Raw genomic sequence first — 24,536 nt, forward strand, 5'->3', positions numbered from 1 at the left:
ACTCCAATATAAAATAAAAAGTATTTTTTTAGAAAAGAGCTAGTTCAGGTCAGAACAGTGCAATGAACTTGCAGTATGGTGCCTTGATGCACCATTTCCTCTCCAAACACAGAGAGATAGTAAAGTTAAAAAGAGAAAGCAGAAAGAAACAACAAGGCTTCAAAGCAAGATATGTAATCTCTACAGATCCAAAATAGCTAGAGGAGGTGATTGAATTCCAGTTGAATTATTTCAAGTCAAAAATGATGCTGTTAAAGTGCTGCACTCAATATGCCAGCAAATTTGGAAAACTCAGCAGTGGCCACAGGACTGGAAAAGGTCAGTTTTCATTCCAATCCCTAAGAAAGGCAATGCCAAAGAATGTTCAAACTACCACACAATTGCACTCATCTCACATGCTAGCAAAGTAATGCTCAAAATTCTCCAAGCAAGGCTTCAACAGTGCCTGAACTGAGAACTTTCAGATGTTCAAGCTGGTTTTAGAAAAGGCAGAGGAACCACAGATCAAATTGCCAACATCCGTTGGATCATCGAAAAAGCAAGAGAATTCCAGAAAAACATCTATTTCTGCTCTAATGACTATGCCAAAGCCTTTGGCTGTGTGGATCACAACAAACTGTGGAAAATTCTTCAAGAGTTGAGAATACTAGACCACCTGATTTGCCTCCTGAGAAACCTGTATGGAGGTCAAGAAGCAACACTTAGAACCAGACATGGAACAACAGACTGGTTCAAAATTGGGAAAGGAGTAGTCAAGGGTGTATATTGTCACTCTGCTTACTTAACTTCTATGCAGAGTACATCATGCGAAATGCCGGGTTGGATGAAGCACAAGCTGGAATCAAGATTGCCGGGAGAAATATCAATAACCTCAAATATGCAGATGACATCATCCTTATGGCAGAAAACAAAGAGGAATTGAAGAGCCTCTTGATGAAAGTGAAAGAGGAGAGTGAAAAAGTTGGCTTAAAACTCAACATTCAAAAAATGAAGATCATGGCATCCGGTCCCATCATTTCATGGTAAATAGATGGGGAAACAATGAAAACAGTGAGACTTTATTTTCTTGGGCTCCAAAATCACTGCAGATGGTGACTGTAGCCATGAAATTAAAAGACACTTGCTCCTTGTAAGAAAAGTTATGACCAATCTAGACAGCATATTAAAAAGCAGAGACATTACTTTGCCGACAAAGGTCTATCTAGTGAAAGTTGCAGTTTTTCCAGTAGTCAGGTATGGATGTGAGAGTTGGACCATAAAGAAAGCTGAGTGCCAAAGAATTGATGCTTTTGAACTGTGGTGTTGGTGAAGACTCTTGAGAGTCCCTTACACTGCAAGGAGATCAAACCAGCCAATCATAAAGGAAATCAGTCCTGAATATTCATTGGAAGGACTGACTTTGAAGCTGCAAGTCCAATACTTTGGCCACTTGATGTGAAGAACTAACTCATTGGAAAAGACCCTGATGCTGGGAAAGAATGAAAGCAGGAGGAGAAGGGTACGACAGAGGATGAGTTGGTTGGATGGCATCATGGACTCAATGGACATGAGTTTGAGCAAGCTACGGGAGTTGGTGATGGACAGGGAAGCCTGGTGTGCTGCAGTCCATGAGGTCAGAAAGAGTTGGACACGACTGAGTGATTGAACTGAACTGAACTGAACTGAATAGATCCAACTAAGAGAGGCATACAAAGCAATGAGTGGGCTCCGACCAGAGCCTGGGCACTGTCTGGGGCAGAGTGCCAGCAGGGGAGCAGCTCTGGCAGGGCAGACAGGACCCAAGCACTCTCACCACTCCATGGCAGTGCCCAGAGCAGGTCTCCTGGTTCAGGAAAAGGAGACTGAGAAGGAACTAAAGCAAAGCAACCTCTGGTTCAGGGACTGGATCTATTTCTAAGCTGAGGCCTATGTGCCTATGTGAGGAGATATGGAGTAGCAAGCATATGGATACACGCACACATATGCAGACATCGTGCTCCTAAGTATTAAAAAGAAACCTATTTTTAGAAAAGTTTAGAGGAGGATATCTTTATGAACTTGAGTTTAAAAAGATTTATTTTTTTAAAAAGTCATTATTTTATCTTATTTTTTTCCACCATTTTTAAAAGTGAATAAGCTAAGCAAATACATATTTTAGATTCTTTTCCCATGTAGGCCATACAGAGCATTGAGTAGAGTTCCCTCTGCTATGCAGTAGGTGCGTATTAGTTATCTGCTTTATTTATAGGAGTATATTTATGTCAATCCCAATCTCCCAATTTACTGCTCCTTCTTTCCCCACTGGTGACCCATAGGTTTGTTTTCTACATCTGTGACTCTATTCTGTTTTATAAATAAGTTCACTGAAACCATTTTTTAAAGACTTCACATATAAGCAATATCATATGATATTCGTCTTCTGTCTTCCTTCACTTAGTATGATGATCTCTAGGTGTATCCATGTTGCTGCAGATGACATTATTTTGTTCTTTTTATGGTTGAGCAATATTCCATTTTATATAACCACATCTTCTCTCTCCATTCTTTTGTCAATGGACATTTAGGTTGCTACCATGTCTTGGCTATTGTAAATATTTCTGCGAGGAACATTGGGGTGCATGTATCTTTTCGAAATAGTTTTTGTCCTTGCCAGATATATGCTTAGGAATGGGATTGCTGATCATATAGTAACTCTATTTCTAATTTTTTAAGAAACCTCCCTACTTTTTTTTTTAGAGTGGTAGCACCAATTTACATTTTCACCAACAGTTAAGGTTCCCTTTTCCACACACCCTTTCCAGTGTTTATTGTTATAGATATGTTGATGGTGGCCATTCTGATTGGTGTAAGGTGATATCTCATTATAGATTTGATCTGCATTTCCCTAATAATTAGGGATGTTGAGCATCTTTTCACATGCTTGTTGGCCAACTGTATGTTTTCTTTGCAGAAATGTCTATTTAGATCTTCCTCACATTCTTTAATTGTTTCTTTTTCATACTGAACTGCATAAACTATTTGTATATTTTGGTGGTTAACCCCTTGCCAGTCACTATGTTTGCAAATATTTTCTCTCATTATGTGGGTTGTCTTTTCATTTAAAATTATCTTTAATTTGAGGATAATTGCTTTATAATGTTGTGTTGGTTTCTGCCATACAACGTGAATCAGCCATAAATACACATATGTCCCCTCCCTCCTGAACCAGATCACTTACTCTTTCCGCTGCATCATTCAATTTACTACTTATGGCTTTTTAGCTCAGTTTTCATCTTGGCAAATTATTTTTTTTCTAATTTTAATTGACCCTTCTTTGTAGTTTCTTGGTTTTTTTTTTTTTTTTTAAATACTGTTAGGCATTTCTATCAATAGCCTTTCTTAATTTCTTCAGTATTTTTATTATCTTGGGATCTAGTAGGCTAGACAGGTCTGTTTCATTGTTTGTTCTTTCATGGGAATTCTCTTGATCTTTTAACTGAGAGAGGTTCCTATGCTTCTTCATTTTACTTATATTTATCTATGAGTTTTGACAGTTACCACTGTCATCTTGAAGGGCTGCTTTCATGTGAGACCATCCCTGTGTAGCCCCCATGAGTCTAACATTTTTGGCACAAGGGCCCTTTTTAAGTACAGATGCCTGACACATCTTTCCTCAGCGTGCCACTCTTCTTTTCACTTGAACACTTAGGGGACGATGTGGTGTTATTAACTCTCTATTTTCAATTGTATCTCAGGGAAGAGGGAAGCCAAAGAGGAGAGATATGGGGGAACCGCCAGTTGGTGGAGTAGTCAGAACAAACAGTATCTATCGATTATGTGGGCATGGTGTATGGTGCCCCGAAACAATTACAATAGTAACGTCAAAGGTCACTGATCACTATAACTAATACTGTATTAATTGTGGAAAAGCTTGGAATATTCCAAGAATTACTAAAATTTGACACAGAGACACAAAGTGAGCAAATGCCATTGGAAGAATGGTGGCGATAGACTTGTTCAACTCAGGGTTGTGGCAAACCTTTACTTTGTAAAAACCTCAGCTTCCTTGAAGTGTAATAAAACAGAGCACAATAACACAAGGTCTGCCTGTATTCTATTATTCTCCTCAACTTTCTCAAATGGCTCACCCAAGGTCATAAATTATTAGAGCTAGAACTTAAATTTAGGTTTACCTGATTTCAGAGGCCATGTGCTAAGCCATGTGCCTGGAATTGAGACAGGGCAGGAAAAAATCTTCACTTAGACATTATCTTAGACATAGTCATGGATAAGATGAAGTCCAGCTGAGCAGCAGGCCAGATGGGCAAACCTCTGGCTTACTAGGAGTTATCCACTTGGCACTTGGTTTCAGGACATTGTTCTTGCTCTAAGCCATACCCACAGCCTAGTTAAGCTTTACCTTTTCTTGGGTCCTTTCATATCACTTTCCAAAGTGAAAATCTAAGAAAATAACAGTGTTTAAACACTCATTTTAATCTGTTATAAATCATAAAAGCATGTCTTCTCCTCAGAAAAATAACCGCTGATAACTATAGAGTTGTGCTTGGGAAGATCACGTGCATGCTAAGTTGATTCAGTTGTGTCCGACTCTTTGTGACCCTATGGACTACAGCCCGCCAGGCTCCTCTGTCCATGGGATTCTCCAATCAAGAATACTGGAGTGGGTTGCCATGCCTTTCTCCAGGGGATCTTCCCAACCCAGGGATTGAACCTGTGCCTCTTATGGCTCCTGCATTGGCAGAAGGGTTCTTTACCACTAGCGTCACCTGTCAACCATTATTCTTATTTTTGTTAGTAAAATAAAAGCCACTGGAATTTATATTTCTCTCTATTTTTCAATGTTTTTCAGTTCTTCAGGAGCATAGCTATTAAATACTTGAGCTCTGCAACTAGAAAAAGAATTTTACCAGTTGCAGAAGAAAATAATATCCTGGTGGAAAGTCTGCAAATCTCAGAGGAAGGATGAAAATCTACTTTAAGTGCTTAGAAAAAGGCACAGAGTAGGCTTATGACTACCCATGGTGATTTATTAAACCTCAATGTGACGAAAGCTAATTTATATGAAGTAATGTGTAGGAATGTTAAATGTGTAAAACCTATCTATGATTTTTGCTGAGAAGAAGGAGAAAAGGGGGAGGGGAAGGAGACAGAGAAGGAGAAGAGGAAGCTAGCTTGAGCAAAAGTATGTGTGTGCCTGGATTGCCATTCTTTGCGTCTAAATTGCTTCTTTCCAAGATCTTCATGGGGCTGGTTCCTCTGGTCATTCAGGTTTCAACATTTACGTCACCTCTTCAGAGGTGATACTCAATCATATCACATTATTGTATTTTCTATTCATTGTAATAGTTATCATTCTGTTTTCTTATGTGTTTGTTACTTTGCTTGTCTCCCTCTTCCCCTAGAATATAAACTTCCTGTGGAAAGGGCCCTGACTGCCTGGTTCAGTTTTCTGTCTCCAGAACCCAGAACAGTACCTGAAACAGATAGGACACTCAAGAAAGAAATGCTTGCTGAATAACTAAATGAATGATCTCTCTATAGCAGTCTTGTGAGCTAAGCACCACTACAATTTACAGACAAAGAAATTGAGGGGAAAGATATTAAGTACTTTGCCCAAGTATAGCTGTAGGGTGCTTGAAAGAACATCTCTGAATACACTCACTACATCTAAAAGAAACTGGAAAGCTTGTCTCTGCTGTCTCTTCACCTCTGGACATGAATGGCCTGAACTTTTTTGTTTGTTTTAATTTATTTATTTATTAATTGAAGGATAATTGCTTTACAGAATTTTGTTGCTTTCTGTCAAACCTCAACAGGAATCAGTCATAGTAAGTAAGTAAAGTAAAGTCACTCAGTCGTGTCTGATTCTTTGCGACCCCATGGACTGTAGCCTACCAGGCTCCTCCCATGGTATTTTCCAGGCAAAAGTAATGGAGTGGGTTGCAATTTCCTTCTCCAGAGGATCTTCCCCACCCAGGGATCGAACCCAGGTCTCCCACATTGTAGGCAGACACTTAACCATCTGAGCCACCAGGGAAGCCAAATCAGTCATAGGTATACATAAACCCCCTCCCTCTTCAACCTCCCTCCCATCTCCCTCCCCATCCCACCCCTCTCGGTTGATACAGAGCCCCTGTTTGAGTTTCCTGAGACATACAGGAAATTCCCATTGGCTATCTATTTTACATGTGGTAATATAAGTTTCCATGTTACTCTCTCCATACATCTCACCCTCTCCTCCTCTGTCCCCATGTCCGTAAGTCTGTTCTCTATGTGTTTCTCCATTGCTGCCCTGCAAATAAATTCTTCAGTACCATCTTTCTAGATTCCGTACATATGCATTAGTATATTTAGTTTTTATCTTTCTCATTCTGACTTACTTCACTCTGAATATAGGCTCTAGGTTCATCCACCACATTAGAACTGACTCAAATGTTTTCCTTTTTATGGCTGAGTAATATTCCATTGTGTTCATGTACCACAACTTCTTTATTCATTCATCTGTCGATGGACATCTAGGTTGCTTCCATGTTCTAGCTATTGTAAATAGTACTGCAGTGAACAATGGGATACATGTGTCTTTTTCAATTTTTATTTCCTCAGGGTATATGCCTAGGAGTGGGATTGCTGGGTCATATGGTGGTTTTATTCCTAGTTTTTTAAGGTATCTCCATCATAATGTTTTAGTTTTTATGTCTCAACAATCTTACTATCTTTCCAGTACCATTTTAAAAATTAAAAAGTCTTATTATAAAAGCAATGTATATTTTTTGTTAAAAAGATATAAATGCAAGAAAGAGAAAGAAAAGAAAAAACACAAAAAGGGAAGAAAAATTAAATCCATCCACAACCTTGCTACCCACATAATCACTATCATCCCTGATAATATATGATAGACACATATACTAAAAATGGGTTAATATCTTACATACTATTTTATTATATTTTGCATAATACATTGTGTATACATTTTCATTTCAATATTCATCCATATGATGTTGAAAGTCTATGTGACAAGAGATATCATAAATTGCTGATTTAAGCAGAGGAGGAATTAGAGAAAGGTGGTCAAATGATACAAATTCCAGTTAGAAGATATATAAGCAGTCGGGGTGTAATGTATAGCATAATAACTATAGCTAACACTGATATATGACATATATGAAAGTTGCTAAGAGAATAAATCCTAAGTATTTTCGTTACAAAGTTTTTTTAATAGCATTTTTTTTCATATTTTGGTTTCAGTATTAGATAGTGAATGCTCATTAAACCAACTGTGGTAATAATCATTTCATGATGAATGTAAGTCAGATCATTATGCTTAATGATACATTAATCTTAATCTCATACAGTGTTATATATCAATTATATCTCAATAAAACTGAGGGAAAATAAATTACTGAATAAAAGCCTTGTTTTTAGAAACTGAATTTCTCACTCCCTATCCCTTACCTTTCCTTTTTATCTTCCTTTTTATTCTTTTTCTTTTTTCTTTTTTAAGCCAATACAAGCAATAGCACCATAAACGTCCTTTTACATTGATCTCTGGGCACTTATCTGATTATTTTATTAGAATAAATGCCCCCAAATTTTTGCCAGCTTTAACCCCAGCAGCACTATGTAAACATGCCTGTATTCTTTCCCTTCTCCTTCCTTCATCCTATTTTCCTACTGATTTGTTGAAGTTTTTTTTTATTTGTATAAGAATATTATTCCAGTTTATGTCATTTATGTTACACGCTTCCCCCTCTGCTATCTGTCTTAACCTTTTTTATGGGGGTAAGTTTATTTAATGTAAGTATATAGATGTCATTTTTCTTTACATGTGCAAAATTGGGATAATTACAGGATTGTTACCAGTATCAAATAAGTTGTGATGTAAAATAATGAGGACAGGGCCTGATTCTTGGTAAGCATTTGATAAATGACAGCTTTTATAATAATTTACAGTTTGAATGTTTAGGTAGTCACATATTTTTCCTTTAGCTGTAGATGTTATACATAGGCATTACCTGATGGCTATATGAATATTAACCTGTGTTTTCTTCTGGAAAATTTTACAACTACTATGGTTTTATATTTTACATTTAAAATATTTAATCCATATGGAATGTATTTTGTTGTTAATTATGAAATAATGATTTGATTACTTTTTTTTCCTAATATGGTTAATCAGTTTTCCCAACATTTAATGAACAAACCATCTTTTGCTCACAGACTTAAAATGCTACTTCTATCATATATGAAATTCCTATTTACACTCATGTGTGAATCTTCTCTTGTTTCATAGATGTGTCTATTGCTGCATTGACTGCTGTTCTCTTTACTGAGGCTTTATTAAATGTTTTAATATCTGATAGGGAAAGTGTCATCTTGCAATCTTATTTTCTAAAGTTTCTAGGATATTTTTGTATGTCAACACCATTATAGTAACTTTAGATTTGGCAAACTGAGGTCTAAATAACCCTTCCCTGTCTGTACCAAGTCGCTTCAGCCATGTCCAACTGTGACCCTATGGCCTGCAGCCCACCAGGCTGTTCTATCCATTGGATTCTCCAGGCAAGAATACTGGAGTGGGTTGCCATGCCCTCCTCTAGGGGATCTTCCTGACCCAGGGATTGAATACATGTCTCTTATATCTCCTGCATTGGCAGGTGGGTTCTCTACCACTAAAACCACCTGGGAAGCTCCTAAATAATCCTAAATAGCATTAAATATACACAGCTTAATTTGATGCAGAATATCTTTTACAGTACTATATTCTCATTTAGGAAAGTCCCTACATTCATGTTCTTAAATAAATGTACCTCAGAACTTCATAGTTATCTTAACATTAATAGTGAATATTGTTTTTAAGATTATTTCTAGGCATTTCATACAATTTTGCTCTTGTGAATGCTAACCATTTGACCATTTTTTCCTAAGTGGTTTCTGTTCTTACACAGAAAGTTATTTTTATAAATTGCAATCATGAATATAACCATCCACTTTACTGAATTTATCTGTCCTAAAACTTTTAAGCTGGTTTTCTTGAATTTTCCCAGCAATCACATTATTTGCAAATATGCAGTCTCCTCATTTCTAACAGTCAAAAGTCATTTTTTTCTTTTTTATTACTTTGTTTAGAACATTTAAAACACTGTGTAGTGGTAGCAACAACAACAGAAATACTTTTTCTTTCTTCGCTTTTTAAAAAATTGAAGTATGGTTGATTTGCAATGTTATGTTAGTTCCTGTTATAGAGAAAAGCGATTCAGTTATACAAATATATATACTGTTTTTCATATTCTTTTCCACTATGGTTTATCACAGGATATTGATATAGTTCCCTGTGCTATACAGTGGTGGTGGTTTAGTCACTCATTCATGTCCGACTCTTGCGACCCCATGGACTGCAGCCCACCAGGCTCCTCTCTCCAGGGATTCTCCAGGCAAGGATACTGGAGTGGGTTGCCATTTCCTTCTCTGTGCTATACAGTAGGACCTTTATTTTGTTTATCTAATACTTGTTTATCTATTATATATATAGTAGTTTGTATATGCTAATCCAAAACTCCTAATTTATCTCTCTCCCACCCACTTGCCCTTTTGGTAACCATAAGTTTGTTTTCTGAGTCTAGAAATCCTTATTTTTTCTGTCTTTAATGATCACAGAAGGGCCACATTATGTTTTAATATTGAGAATAATGGCTCCCTTCCCAATGTTATATTCCTTTTACTCTTGTCTTTAAACATACGTTCTTTCTCATGTTGATATCAACAGAAACAGAGAACAGTGACATCTTATTTTCTTATCCATATTAACAATAGTTTTCTCTGACTATCAGCTATTTCAGTGAAAGACTGTATGTATTCTATATTTTCCAATAGTTGACTTTAAGGGAAAGAATTGTTCTCTTTCATTTTTGTTTTCTTTTGGTTACCTTTGCAGAAGAAAGGCTGATAACATGTTGCTCTTTCTCATTGGTCACAATCTCGATGATACTGAACATGTGCCCCACAAGTTTCCCCACTGGCTTGGTACTGATGTTGGGGTGCCACAACCGGAGCACTTTATCATCTCCTGAAAGAAGGACGTGTGAAGATTGTTTATGTTCTCAGGGATGCAGGTGGTCACAGTTTAAGAGTCTTTCTCATCTTTAATCATATCCTAATAGCTCAGTTGGTAAAGAATCTGCCTGCAGTCAGGAGACCCCAGTTTGATTCCTGGGTCAGAAAGATCTGCTGGAGATGGGATAGGCTACCCACTCCAGTATTCTTGGGTTTCCCTTGTGGCTCAGCTGGTAAAGAATCCGCCTGCAATGTGGGAGACCTGGGTTCCATCTCTGGATTGGGAAGATCCCCTGGAGAAGAGAAAGACTACCCACTCCAGTATCCTGGCCTGGAGAATTCCATGGACTGTATAGCCTATGGGGTCACAAAGAATTGGACACGACTGACTGACTCTTACTATCTTTCTTCTAGTATGAAATCACAGTCTGTTTCTTCCAGGATGCTATGATTGACCTGCTTTGGATCTGCTTCTTCTTGTCAAGGCTGTTTTGTAATCATTGTATTTACATACATAAACTTGAGTTCTCATAAATATTCTATGAGTCCTTTTCTTGATTTAATATGTTGCTACTCATTTATGCATTAAGGTATTTTGTGTGCACACTCAGTCGCTCAGTTGTGTCCGACTGTTTGCAACCCCGTGGACTGTAACCTGCCTGGCTCCCCTGTTCATGAAAATTTCCAGGCCAATAATACTGGTGTGGGTTGCCATTTCCTACTCCAGGAGATCTTCCCAGCCCAGGTATCAAACCTGTGTCTCGAGTCTTCTGCATTGGCAGGTGGATTCTTTACCACTGCACCACCTGGGAAGCCTGAGATTAAAACTTAGAGGAGTTAAATAACCTATCCAAGGCTTGCTAGTAAAAAAAAAAAACTAGTATTTGTTCCTAGACAGTCTGACTCCAGAGCCCAGGCTGAAAGCCATCATAGTCTTAGTATCCCAGCTTGACAGATAAGGAGTCAGGCCAGCAGAATAGCTCAGTCCTCCCATCTTTCTCCTCAAGTTTCTTCCATTTGTCATCTTTCCGCTTACTCTCAGCAGATAATCTGAGCCATTAAACGTTGGTAGTTTTAAGCACTCTATCATTAGTCTGCTTCTCTGTTAATGTTAAACCATTGGCTTTTGACCTTTTTGTCAAGGACTCTTTTGAGGATTTGATAAAATTTTGGACTCTCTCCAGAAAAATGCATGTAGACACAGTTATTCAGCCTAAGGGGCTACAGGACTCCTTTACTCCCACACATGGGCTCTAGGCTAGGAATTCACACTCTCACACTGAAACAGATTCTAGAGAGATTAAAGGTAAACTGTAAAACAAACAAAGTTGTAGTAAATATAGGAGAATTTTTTTTCACAGACTCTCAGGCTGGGGAGGGCCTTTCTAAGTTTGCCACCAAACCAAAAAGGCACAAAGAAAAAGAATGATAGATTTTACTTTATACAAATTTAAAAATTCTCTAAAAGGTTTTGTTAGCAGTAAAGTGCTACAGGTGTGTGAAAACTCTGTAACTGTGCTAATGAAGGAGAGCACCATTTGCAAAGTAGAAAATCTCTGCGTAACGTGGACTGCGCTCTTACCTCCAGTGATAATCACGTTTGCTTTTATACAGTAACAGAAAGTGTTTGCTCCTCTTGGCATGGAAAACTCTCTGACAGGCCTGCAAAACACAAGCTAAATGTAAAACTTGTTTATTTTTCTTTCTAAAGTTAATTCCAACTTATAAATAATGGTCAAGAAGTTCATCTCTAAGTCGTTGTGAATCTATTTACCCACAGGAAAAAAAAATGTAAGTAATGATTAAATTCTCACTGACCCACACAATCTATTTACTCTATGATATGATATTAATACATCATTTGCATTGTTTCTGTTTAAAAAGAAATCCGTTCCTCTGCCCTGGAGCTAAGGTTGTGCTGGTGTTAAGAATGGACAGAGATATATCACCTCTTAAGCTTGAACGTACATTGTTCAGCTCAATGAGTCTTTTTGGTAGAACAAAATGGCAGGAATGTGTTTGGACACTTCTCCCTCTCTCATTACCCACATCCAACTTTCTGTCAAGTCTTGTTGAATGTATCGCCTAAATAGACATGAAATTGACCACTTCTTCCCATTTCCATCATAATATCTTGGTTTGGACTTCCCTGGTGGTCCAGTGGTTAAGAATCTGCCTTGCAACGCAGGGGACACGAGTTCGACCGGTAGTCCAGGAAGACCCCACATACCATGAGGCTACAAAGCCCATGCACCACAACTACTGTGCCCACAGACCCTAGAGCTTGTGCTCCCCAACAAGAGAAGCCACTGCAGTGAGAAGCCCGCACACCACCACAACGAGTAGCCTCTGCTTATTGCAACAAGAGAAACCCGCATGCAGCCAAAAATGAATAAATAAGTTAAAAATAAATAATATGTTGATTCAACTCTCCATCCCCTCTCACCAGAACTACTGCAATAAACTAATTTCTCAGCTTCCACTATTTTCTATTCCTCTTTCCCCAACCCTCCAAATCCCGTTAAGTTGCAGCCAAAGTGACCTTTCTAAAACATGAATTGGATCATATCACTTTTCTCCAGTGGTTTCCTAATGCTCTCAGGGACACCAGGTTCCATCACTTGGCCCATAAGGCCTCGGTGGTGCTGGATGGTCCCTGTCATCTTTCCAGGCTCACCTCACACCTTCTTCCTCCCTTTGATCCAGCCTTGTGGTCTCTTCAGCCTCCTTTCTGGCCTCACTGAACTCTCTTCCTCCTCAAGAGCTTCTGCACAGGCCAAAGATGTTTCTCCCCTGGATTGTAGCCACACTAGCAACCACCCTCCTCCAGGTGTATGATCTGTGCTTAGTTGGTCAGTCACGTCCAACTCTTTGCAAACCCATGGACTCCTTTGCAAACCCACCAGGCTCCTGTGTCCATGGGGATTCTCCTGGCAAGAATACTGGAGTGGGTTGCCATGCCCTCCTCCAGGGATCTTCCCAACCCAGAAATTGAACCCAGGTCTCCCTCATTACAGGCAGATGCAGGTGTCTGCTTGAATATTAATTTCTCTGAAAGGCCTTTCCTAGACTCCACCCTCCTGCCCCCACCAACTACATTAAGTCTTTTGTGTTATTTTCTACTCTGGTACCATGTTATTTTCCTTTAGGCATAAAGCACCTGACCTTAGTCTACTCTTGCCTTGTATGTTTCCTTTCCTTTTCTTTTTTAGTAAATAAAATGGTAGTGTATACTATTCTGTTCCTTGATTTTCCACTTAATAATAAATCTTGAAGATCTCCCCAAATCTGTACATTAAAAAAACTTTCTTATTCTTTTTAAAATTGTCATAGAGTATTCCCTTAAATGACTAAACCCTTTAATTTCTGAGGAACATCAGACTGTCTCAAATTTTTTGTGATTACAAATAACATTGCAATAAGCAGTCTTGTAAAAGTGTCATTTTTCTATAAGTTCTTAGAAATGATATTGCAAGTCAAGGGGTACTCGTATTTTGTAATTTTAAAATATATTGTAGTTTCTTTTTAATTCTTTTTGCCCACTGAACTATACTTCTTTATTTATTTATTTTTTTGAACTACATTTCTTTAAATGGGGCTCTTTCCAAAAACTGGGCCTTATAAAGCATTATTTATTCTATATAGCTTGTATTTGAGGGCTATCTTTGAGATAATGAACCTAAGGGATAATACCCAGAAGCACCTTGGATTACAATTATCACCTTAAACTTCAGGTAAGAATAAATTTTTTTTGTAAGTGCCCAATTGTGGATTTGGGTTATAAAAGAAATAGATATGAATTAAACACAAGCTGTAGAGTTCTCAGAACACAATCACAGAGTCAATGAGAGAACATGGAAATGAAATCTGATGGATGGACAGGAATATTCCTGTCTACAGGAATAATTGAAAGAGTACTGAGAGAAAAGGCTAATTGGAGAGGAGAGCCTAGGGCAATAGAGATACAGAATACAAGAGATTCAACAAGAATTTATAAGGTGATATAGACAAATTTGTGATTGATTATTTGTGAAAGTTGAGGGGAAAAGGAGTCATGTGGGGTTGCTAAATTTCTGCCCAGAATGATTTGATCATGGTGCTGAAATAGGAGGGAAGGGGGCATGGCACAAAAGTTTAAAAAATGACATAGCCTGAAAACAGGACATAGACTAATTAGAATTAAATAGATCCTCAGATGGTCAAGAATCTGGCTGCAATGCAGGAAACCTAGGTTTGATCCCTGAGTCAGGAATATCCCCTGGAGGAGGGAAGAGCTACCGACTTCAATATTCTTGCCTGGAGAATCCCATGGACAGCAAAGTCTGGCAGGCTACAGTCCATGGGATCACAGAGTCGGACACAACTGAGCGACTAACACTTTTCAAGATGGCAAGCTAGTCAACTTCCACTAGACCTTGAGCCTCAGTATATGCTCACTGTACACCAGCACGTTAAATGACATACTCACAGGTGCCATGATGGTTTTAAGTGCAACCATCAAAAATCAAAAAGTGGGCAAAGGCCCAATTTCTGAAAGTTTCTCCCCTCTCCCCAAAATAGTTGGAATAATCCTCTCACTCATTAGCCTATGAAATTACTAACCAAACCATATTTCAAAGCCTCTCTCTCTCCTTCCGAGATGGCCCATACTGTCTATGGAATATGTTTCTCTCCAAATCTATTTCTTACCTATCACTTTGTCTCTCACTGAATTTTTTCTGTGATGAGACATCAGGAACCTGAGTTTCATTAAGTCCTGAAACCAGGTGTGTGATCGCAGCTAAAAGACCATGGGTTCAAGTCCCAAACTGAGGTGCACAGTTTCAGCTGGCGAGTCACAAAGGGACAGTCATAAGGTAATAAAACGTGGAGAGTTAACTCTCAGTCCTAAAGGGGCCAATAGGACGCCATAAGCCAGGTGTACTGGGGAGGATGCTCTGCCAGTGTCTGCTCATTTTTGACTGGTGGGTCAACCCTGTATGCTTATGCACACCCAGCAGCAGGTCCAAGACAGAACTATTAATCTCTGTACTCTTCGACTCTGAGTTTTTGCTCCTACATTCTTAATCACTCCTGCTCTATTTCTTTCTTTTGTTAACCCCAGAACACCTGTGTGACCACCAAGATGAACTTTTTCTTTTACTCCCCTCCCTCTGATCCTTACAAGTGTTGACACTTTATTGCCAGCTTGCAACCAGAACAACCCCCACTCATCATGGATACCACTGGGGATAACTTCTGTTCCATTCCCTTTCAGCAACTTTTCAGGTACTAACACCTGGTTGGAAAAATACCTTGGAAGGGATAGCATCTAAAATCATAAGGGCAATCCTTGACCAAATTATGGACGGATTTTGACTTGAATGGAATTTTGGATAGCATGGGAATTAGAGACATCTCCTCAGGTTTGGGTCTGAAATGAATCAGACTGCATCAGTCCCAACAAATTACCCCTCTGGGCCATATCCTCCAGGATTGGGAAAGATTCAGACAACAGAAATTGAAAAGAAAAATATTGATTAGGTACATAACCTACTATATGGGCTTCCCTGGTGGCTCAGAGGTAAAGAATCTGCCTGAATGCAGGAGACACAAGAGACCCAGGTTTGATCCCTGGGTCAGGAAGATATCCTGGAGAAGGAAATGGCTACCCACTCCAGTATTCTTGCCTGGGAAATCCCATGGACGGAGGAGCCTGGTGGGCTACAGGCCATAGGGTCACAAGAGTCAGACATGACTTAGCGACTAAACCACCACCAACAACAACCTACGATATGAGTTAGGAAACCAAGAAAAGTGACCACTCAATGGGTCCCTGAGTTATACTATATTGCAGTTAGGAGCCGCTTTTTCAGTAGGAGCTACCCCCTGACCGCTGGCAGGAGCTATTGCCCCCAGGGGAAGCCACTGTACTGACCTCAGCAGCCACCCTGCTGGCCGGAGCCTCTCCTCCAGCTAAGGCTATTAGCCCAGGGGGAGTAGCTGGGAATGAAAAGAGGTGCCTCCCCTCATATTCAGGACCCTCTTCTTCATACCCTGAGACACTCAAGGGGCCCATCCTTAGCCCAGCTTGCACTCACAGCGGTTATAAGTTACCAACCAACCGCCCCTTCAGTTTTGCCTCTGAGAGAAGGTCCTGATAGAAATCAGGGAACAGTAAGAGGTCCATGTACCTTTCTCGATGTCTGATCTAAGTATGGCAAAGGACAAGTTGAGAAGTTTATCTGAGGATCCTGAACTTTTTCAAAGGGGTTTACCCAACTAGTGAGAACTTTTGATCTCACCTGAGGAGATTTACAGATCTTACTATCCCGCTGTTGCACCCTCGAGGAAATGCGGCATACAATACTGGTGGCCAGAGTCCCTGAAGATCAACTGGCAGCCCGAGTCCAGTAGACCCATGCAGCCCACCAGGTGGGGACTGACACTATCCCTGAGACAGACTCACACTGGACTACCAGGTAAATCCTATTGATAGAGATAGGACCATGTGATTAACTAGTTAATAGAAGATATGAAGGAACTTGGGCTTCCCAGGTGGTGCTAGTGGTAAAGAACCCACCTGCCAAGGCAGGAGACATAAGAGATACAGGTTCAGTCCCTACTTCAGGAAGATACCCTGGAGCAGGGCATGGCAACCCACTCCAGTATTCTTGCCTGGAGACCCCATGGACAGAGAAGCCTGGAGGGCTACAGTCCATAAGATTGCAAAGAGTCAGACACGATGAAAGCAACTTAGCATGCGCACGCACACACACACACAAACACAAACACACACAAATAACCTTAGAGTAAAACCTGTTAATTATGAAAAAGTAAAAGAGGTCCAACAGGGGCAGGATGAACATCCTGCAGTTTTCCAAGAGAGACTAGAAGAGGCTTTTAGGAGGTATATAGATGCAGATCCCTTCTCCTCCAAAGGACAGACCCTTTTGGCTATGCATTTGATAGCCCAGTCTGCCCCAGATATCAAGTGCAAAATTCAGAAAGCTACTGCTGGTCCTCAAACTCCAATGAGTGACTTGCTCCAATTGGCTTATTCAGCTTTCAATAATGGGGATATTGCCAAAAAAGGTTGAACGCACCCAGAGAAATATACTAAGGGTCCAAATACTTGCAGTGACTTTGTCTGCTCAGAGAGCACCAACTGGGAGGCTGACTTTGCTGAGCCAATCTGTCCCTAGTGGACCAGAGGGTCCATGGGTACCCATACAAGGCCAGTGTACTCTGTGTGGACAAAAGGGGCACTGGAGGGAGGATTGCAATTAACATGCCTTTGCAAACAGCCAGAGCATTGGAAGAGGGAATATCCCAGATGCCAGAGAGTGACCATTGAGGACCACTAATGGCTTCACAATCAGAAGACTGACAGGGCTCAAGGCTGAAAACTTCTCTGCCTAGAGATACTATCTACATAACTAATGTTGAGCCATGAGTGATCATTGATGTGGTGGGCCACTTGATAGAATTTCTTGTAAACACTGTTGCAACCTTCTCCATAATAACCCAAAGGGTTAGAAACCTTAGCAATCATAAGGAATATGTAATGGAGTGTCAGGGCTTCCCTGGTGGCTCAGTGGTAAAAAAAAAAAAAAAAAAAAGAATTCACTTACCAGTGCAAGAGACTTGAGTTTGATCCCTGGGTCAGGAAGATCAGAAATGGCAACTCACTCCTGTGTTCTTGCCTGGGAAATCCCATGGACAGAGGAACCTGACAGGCTATAGTCCATGGGGTTGCAAGAATCAGACATGACTTAGCAACTAACAACAACAGAGTGTCAGGGAAGAGACAAGAGCACAATTTCCTGGAACCCCTTCTATGAAACATCGATGGCCAATTGTTTTCACATTGCTTTCAGTTTGTGCCTGATTGTCCCATCCCTTTAACAGGGAGAGATTTATTAACTAAATTAGGGACCACTCTGTTTCTGGAGGAGCAAGGGGATCACCCTCATCACCAAATGGTTCTAATGGAAAGCGAAAAGGAACAGATTGAAGCTGATATGGAAGCCTTAGTAGACCCTGGAGTGTGGAGTATTGAGATTCCAGGCTTGACCAAAGATATCCAGCCAGTGGTTATTAAGTTAAGGCCTGGGCAGGAGTATCCCTGCAAAAAAACAATACCCCTTAAAATCAGAGGCACAGAGGGGAATCTTTTCCCTTAGTAAAGGAATAACTTTTGGATAGATTGATGGTACTCTGTCAGTCACCATGTAATATGCCAATATTGAAAGTGAAAGTCATTCTTTGTGATCCCATGGACTGTAGCCCTCCAGGCTCCTTTGTCCACGGGGATTCTCCAGGCATGGATACTAGAGTGGGTTGTCATGCCCTCCTCCAGGGGATCTTTCCAACCCTGGGATCGACCCAGGTCTCCCGCATTGCAGGTGGATTCTTTACCAACTGAGCCACCAGGAACACATTTTCAAACCTGCTGCTGCTGCTGCTGCTGCTGCTAAGTCACCTCAGTCATGTCCGACTCTGTGCGACCCCATAGACGGCAGCCCACCGGGCTGCCCCATCCCTGGGATTCTCCAAGCAAGAACACTGGAGTGGGTTGCCATTTCCTTCTCCAGTGCCTGAAAGGAAAAGTGAAAGTGAAGCCGCTTAGTCGTGTCCAACACTTAGCCCACTAGGGAGTATCAATTTGTACAAGATCTAAGGACTGTTAATGAAGCAATGGAATCTGTCTATTCTATTGTGCCTAATCCTTATACTATCATGACTCACATGCCCAAGTCCAGATGATACAAATATTTATTGGTAGTGGTAGACATTCACTGGATGGGTAGAGGTTTTTCCCACACAGAGAGAACAGGCCTCAGAGGTAAAAAAAGAAAAAAAAAAACTTGCTTAAGGAGAAAATCTCATTTTGGATTACCTCAATCTATACAAACTGATACCTCTAAATTTACCTTTAAAATGCCCCAACAAGTAGCTAAAACCCTGGGGGAAAGTACTCCCTTTTTACAGCATAGAGACCCCAATCCTCAGGGAAAGTGGAAAAAAATGAATGATACTTGGAAGTGAACTATATCCAAATTATGCCAAGAGACTCAGGAAAACAGGGTCCAAATATTGCCAATTACTCTAATGAGAATAAGGGCAACCCCCAAAGAAAAGCTAAGATGCAGTCCCTATGAATTAGTGTATGGGAGACCCTTCTTACCAAATGATTTCGTATTAGATGAAGAAACAGCTGGGCTTCCCTGGTGGCTCAAATGGTAAAGAATCTGCCTGCAATGCAGGAGACTCGGATTCAATCCCTGGGTCAGGAAGATCCCCTGGAGAAGGGAATGGCAACCCACTCCAGTATTCTTGCCCAGAGAATTCCATGGACAGAGGAGTCTGGCTGGCCAGAGTCCATGAGGTCCCAAAGAGTCAGACATGACTGAGCAACTAACACAGAGAGAGATTACAGAGAGATTATGCTGTAAACTCAGACCAAGTACAACTTGTCCTAATAGATGAGAGACCCCTGTAATTTAATGATCACTCAAGAAAGCCATTGGATCGTTGTGGAATGAAGCAGGCCTGCTTAACTATAAAGTATGAGATATGCCCCGAGTCATTAAGTGAAAGAAAAAAACGTTACCACCTTTCAGTTTATTTGAATAAGCACTATGACAGTCCTAGTTTAACCTCATACAGACGGTCAGACACTCTCCTGCCCAGTAGGAATGAGGAGCTAGTGATGTAAGCCTGGCATCTACTTGAAGAATGAGGAAGAAGGCAGTCTTTTCCCCCTCCCTCACTTTCCTTTGATTATAAAAATGTAGCTCACTTAATCCTCAGGGCAGAGTCCCGCCAGCCTCTTTGCATTTCTCCCAAGTGTCCGATGTTAGTAAATCTACTTCTTGCCTATCACTTTGCCTCTCACTGAATTCCTTCTGTACTTCGGCACAAAGAACCTGAGCCACAGTAAGTCCTGACACCAGGTGAGTGATTCAAATTAAAAAATCGTGAGTTCAGGTCCCAATCTGGCTTTAGCTTGAGTTCGAGTCCCACTGTGTGGGGTCAAGTCCCATTCTGAGGTGCACCATTTCAGTGCTACCAAGAAAAGATAAAATGCTATAAAAGGCATCGATTAAAAGGTGAGGGAAGTAAAATTTAGCTATGAATAAGAAATTTAAAGGGCTATGAGATATCTAGGTGGACTCGGTGAGCAGGTATAAGTAAGTCTAGTTTCAAGACAGCTTGGGTTTCATCAGTATACAGGTATTAATATATTGGGATAGAGGAAAATAGCCCAAGATGTGCATAGAAAGTGACTATCAAGGTTGGTTAAGGACAAAACTCTGGAGAATGCCACCACAAAAATAGCAGATGCAGAAAGAGAAATCACAAGGGAAAAGAACAAACATAAGATCCTGGGAGAAAACTCTGGCTTCCCAGAAGCCAAGAGAATAGAGTTTTAGGGAGGGTGATCAGTAATACTGCCAAACTATCTTCCAAGGTGGCTGTGCTCATTTTACATTCCCAGCAGCTCTGAATGAAAGTTCCTATTGTTCCACATTCTTGCCAGCATTTGATGTTGTCAGTGTTCCGGATGTTGGGCACTGGTAGGTGTGTAATATCTCATTGTGACTTTAGTTTGCATTTCTCTAGTGATGTAGGATGTGAAACATCTTTTCATATACTTACTGCCATCTGTATACCTCCTTTGGTAATGTGTCTGCTCAGATGTTTTGCTTATTGTTCAGTCGGGTTGCTTTATTGTTGTATTATAAGAGTTCTTTGTATATTTTGGATAACTATCCTTTATCACATATATGTTTTGCAAATATTTTATCCTAATCTAGGGCCTATCTTCTTGCTCTCTTGATGGTGTCTTTTTCAAAACAGACTTTTTAATTTGCATGAAGTCCAATTTGCCAATGATTTGTTTCATGCAGTTGTATCTTAAATGTTATTGCCAAACCTAAAGTCATCTAGATTTTGTTCTAGGAGTTTTATGGTTTTGCATTTTATCTTTGGGTATATGATCCATTTTGAGTTATTTCTCTAAAACTTGTATAATGACTGTCCAGATTGAGAGTTTTTATCAGGAATGGGTGTTGGATTTTGTCAAGTGCTTTTTTTGCACCTATTGATGTGATCATGTGATTTCTTTCTTCTTTAGCCTTCCCTAATCCCAGAAAATTCTCTCATGCCCACTTGGGATCCCTGCTTCCCCCTGCTCTCAGGCATCCACTAATCTACTACTTTCTATTTCCATCAGTTTGTCTTTTCTGGGCATTTCCTTTAAATTGAATTCTTCATATGCAGTCTTTTGTGTCTGGCTTCTGTCACCTAGCATAACGTTTTTGAGGTTAATACATGCTGTAGGATATATCTCTCTTTAAAAAATACAATGGCTGTTTTATAATTACTATATATTAGTATAACCTTGGTATACATCAATATAACTATTAATAAATATCTAACTAGGGAGGAACTAAGATTATACACTACTCAACCTCACCTGTCTATAAGAAAGCCATTTTGTGTATTTATTAAACATGAAACATGATGGTTGTGCTACAGATACTCATAGGTAATTGGCTAGTCAATTGACCTATAAGAATGATTTTTAAAGTATAAAGTTTTACCAATAGAATTATATTTGGAAAATATAGATATATCAGTGTTGATTTATTTTAATAGAATACAGCAATAAACAACAAATGAGCAGAATTGCTCCTAAGAAAAGAGAAATCATGTTCATATCTGTGTAACTTCAACTGCCTTCTGAAAAATCGAATTAATCTTGTTGAACAAATGGAATATTTAACATCTGATACTTCTAAAAACCAATTTAAAAGCTCCAAGGCTGCCATGAGTTTAAAGAAAACACCTGAAAGTCACAAAATGTTTATGTGTATAAACAATTGTACTTACAAATTATCCTCAATTCTCTTCAAGGATTCCAAAACTAATGAATGAACACTGTCTAAGGAGCAGGATCCAAAGCAATTTAAGGCTGAAATATATCTAATTTTCATAACCCAGTCATTATGTAGCTTCCTTTTAACACTGGGAATTACAAGAAAAAAAAGGGGATTACGTTAGACTCACAGACACATCATGTTGAGTTTCTATTTGCTATTTCACTTTTACTTTAACCAAATTGCAGCTCTGAGCTGTAGTAAATCCTCCATGTATCAACAGTACCCTATGCATTGTGCAACTTTCAACTGTTTACATTTTCATCATCTAGCATATTTTAAAATAAAAAATAAAAGTTTGTCATCAGATTTTGAGCTACAGATTCAGAATTAAATTTTAATCTAGATGAATTTCAGTCCAATATTGACCCTATCATCTTTGGTTGCTGTTGTTTAATCGTTAAGTCATGTCCAACTCATTTGCGAACCCATGGACTATGACCTGCCATGCTCCTCTATCCCTGGAATTTCCCAGGCAAAAATACTAGAATGGGTAGCCGTTTCCTTCTCCATAGGACCTTCCCAAACCAGGGATCAAACCTGAGTTTCCTGCATTGGCAGGTAGATTCTTACCATTGAGTCACCAGGGAAGCCACTATCATCCTTACCCTATTGAAAAAATTCTGATCAAGCAAAGAGAAGACTGTTTCATAATATTTTTTATCTTGTATGAGTCAATTCATTTTCATATTTCCCATGAGTACATTCAAAACTGAAGAACAAGGAAGTTTGCAATCCCAGATCACTAGTGATGCTAAGGCTAGGACAACTGCCATGTCTGTGCTCAATTGCTTCAGTTGTGTCCGACTCTGCAACCCCATGGACTGTGGCCCACCAGGCTCCTCTGTCCATGGGATTTCCCAGGCAAGAGTACTGAAGTGGGTTGCCATGCTCCCAAAGATAAAAGCCACATCTCCTGCATCTCCTGCATTGCAGGTGGCTCCTTTACCTGCTGAGCCAGCAGGGAAGCCAGTGTATTTGTTTCCTCAGTCAAAAACACTGACTGAGCTTTATGTCCTCAGTCCCAGGTATGATTAATGTAAAATCCTTATCATCAAGTTTCTTAGATTGTAGTTGAGAAATAAACATGTTTATAACTCAAGGCAGGAAAGTTTGACAATATTGAATTAAACAGATTGAAAAGGGTGATTTCTTTTTTCCATGTCACATTGTGTTAAGTTTTGAACTCTGGATACTGGCTACTTTTTAAAATTTCTACTGTGTTTTGCCTCAACACTCAGCCTAAGTATATGTGTGTGTGTGTGTGTGTGTGTGTGTGTGTGTGCACCTAGTCACATCCAACTCTTTGCAACCCCATGGAGTATAGTCCACCAGGCTCCTCTGTCCATGGGGATTCTCCAGGCAAGAATACTGGGGTGGGTTGCCATGCCTTCCTCCGGGGGATCTTCCCAACCCAGGGATCAAACCCAGGTCTTGCTCATTGCAGGCAGATTTTTTACTGTCTGAGCCACCATATATACTTCAGTCTCAAATAATTTAAGTCAGGCCCAGGTATCTCAATGGTAAAGAACCCACCTGCAGATGCAGGAGACTTGGTTTCGATCCCTGGGTAAGGAAGACCCCCTGAAAAAAAAACCCACTCCAATATTCTTGCCTGGGAAATCCCATGGACAGAGGAGCCTGATAAGCTACAGTCCACAGAGTCGCAAAGAATCAAACACTGCTTAGCGACTAAACAAAAGCCACAGCAAACACACATTTCAGTAAAGAGAAGATTCATGTCTCGGCATCTAAGAGCCTATCATAATAGGAATAAAGTGCTTGATAATGGATAAAACAGCCCATCACATTTTGGAAAAGTCTTCCATTAGAGGCTAGTACTTTGATGGAACTAAGTCATACTGTTCATATATGAAAGATGGAAAATGGAGCCAGACAAGTATTATGTCATTCTTAGGGTTTCAGCAATGGACTAGTCTTAATTCTGTTGTAGCAATAGCTGTAATGAGCTTTTAATTACATATTATAACTCTGGGATAAAACATTTGTGGTATTAATAGCAAAATATAACCCTGTATTTTTTAAGGTTTTTTTCTTATTGTGAAAGAAAAATTTTGTTTGTACAAAATTTAGAAAGTAGAAAAACATAAAGAAGAAAATAAAAGTCACTTCTCTGAGTCACTTCCAAAGAGAATCATTGTTAACGTTTGGGTATATTTTCATTCACCATTTTTCTTTCTACATAGAAGTACACAGACGCACACATGGACACATATACATATGGACATTTGTGCATTTTTTAAATTAAACTAGATTCAAATGTACATAGAAAACAAAAGTATTTTTATTTCACATTATATTATGAACATTTTCCATATTATTAAATATTTTTCAAAACATAATTTAATGGGAATGCATGGCATCCTCTAATATGGTTATACTATGATTTACTGCATGCCTTTGATGCCTTAAATATTTTTTAGGACTCTGATAAAAATATATTTTACATATAAATATATTACACATGTATAGATACTTTTAAAATATGTAAATATACTTATAGAATTTATATTATATTACACATTTATATAATGCATGAATTATTTATTTAAATGGTTC

At 39.4% G+C, this 24,536-nt stretch overlaps 1 protein-coding gene across 2 annotated transcripts in view; it reads right to left on the reverse strand.

Moving 5' to 3' along the window:
- Nucleotides 1–24,536, reverse strand: part of WDR64 (WD repeat domain 64) — a 122,186-nt gene that overhangs the window by 64,665 nt on the left and 32,985 nt on the right. For both annotated transcript variants that reach the window (XM_043923968.1, XM_043923969.1), the window contains 3 exons: nucleotides 21,910–22,044; nucleotides 11,612–11,691; nucleotides 9,903–10,042 (listed from right to left, as the gene is read on the reverse strand). In XM_043923968.1, coding sequence (XP_043779903.1) covers nucleotides 9,903–10,042; nucleotides 11,612–11,691; nucleotides 21,910–22,044 — 355 coding nt within the window. The remainder of the gene's footprint in view (nucleotides 1–9,902; nucleotides 10,043–11,611; nucleotides 11,692–21,909; nucleotides 22,045–24,536) is intronic.

The sequence above is a fragment of the Cervus elaphus genome, chromosome 14 (genome assembly GCF_910594005.1).
Source record: "Cervus elaphus chromosome 14, mCerEla1.1, whole genome shotgun sequence".
NCBI lineage: Eukaryota > Metazoa > Chordata > Mammalia > Artiodactyla > Cervidae > Cervus > Cervus elaphus.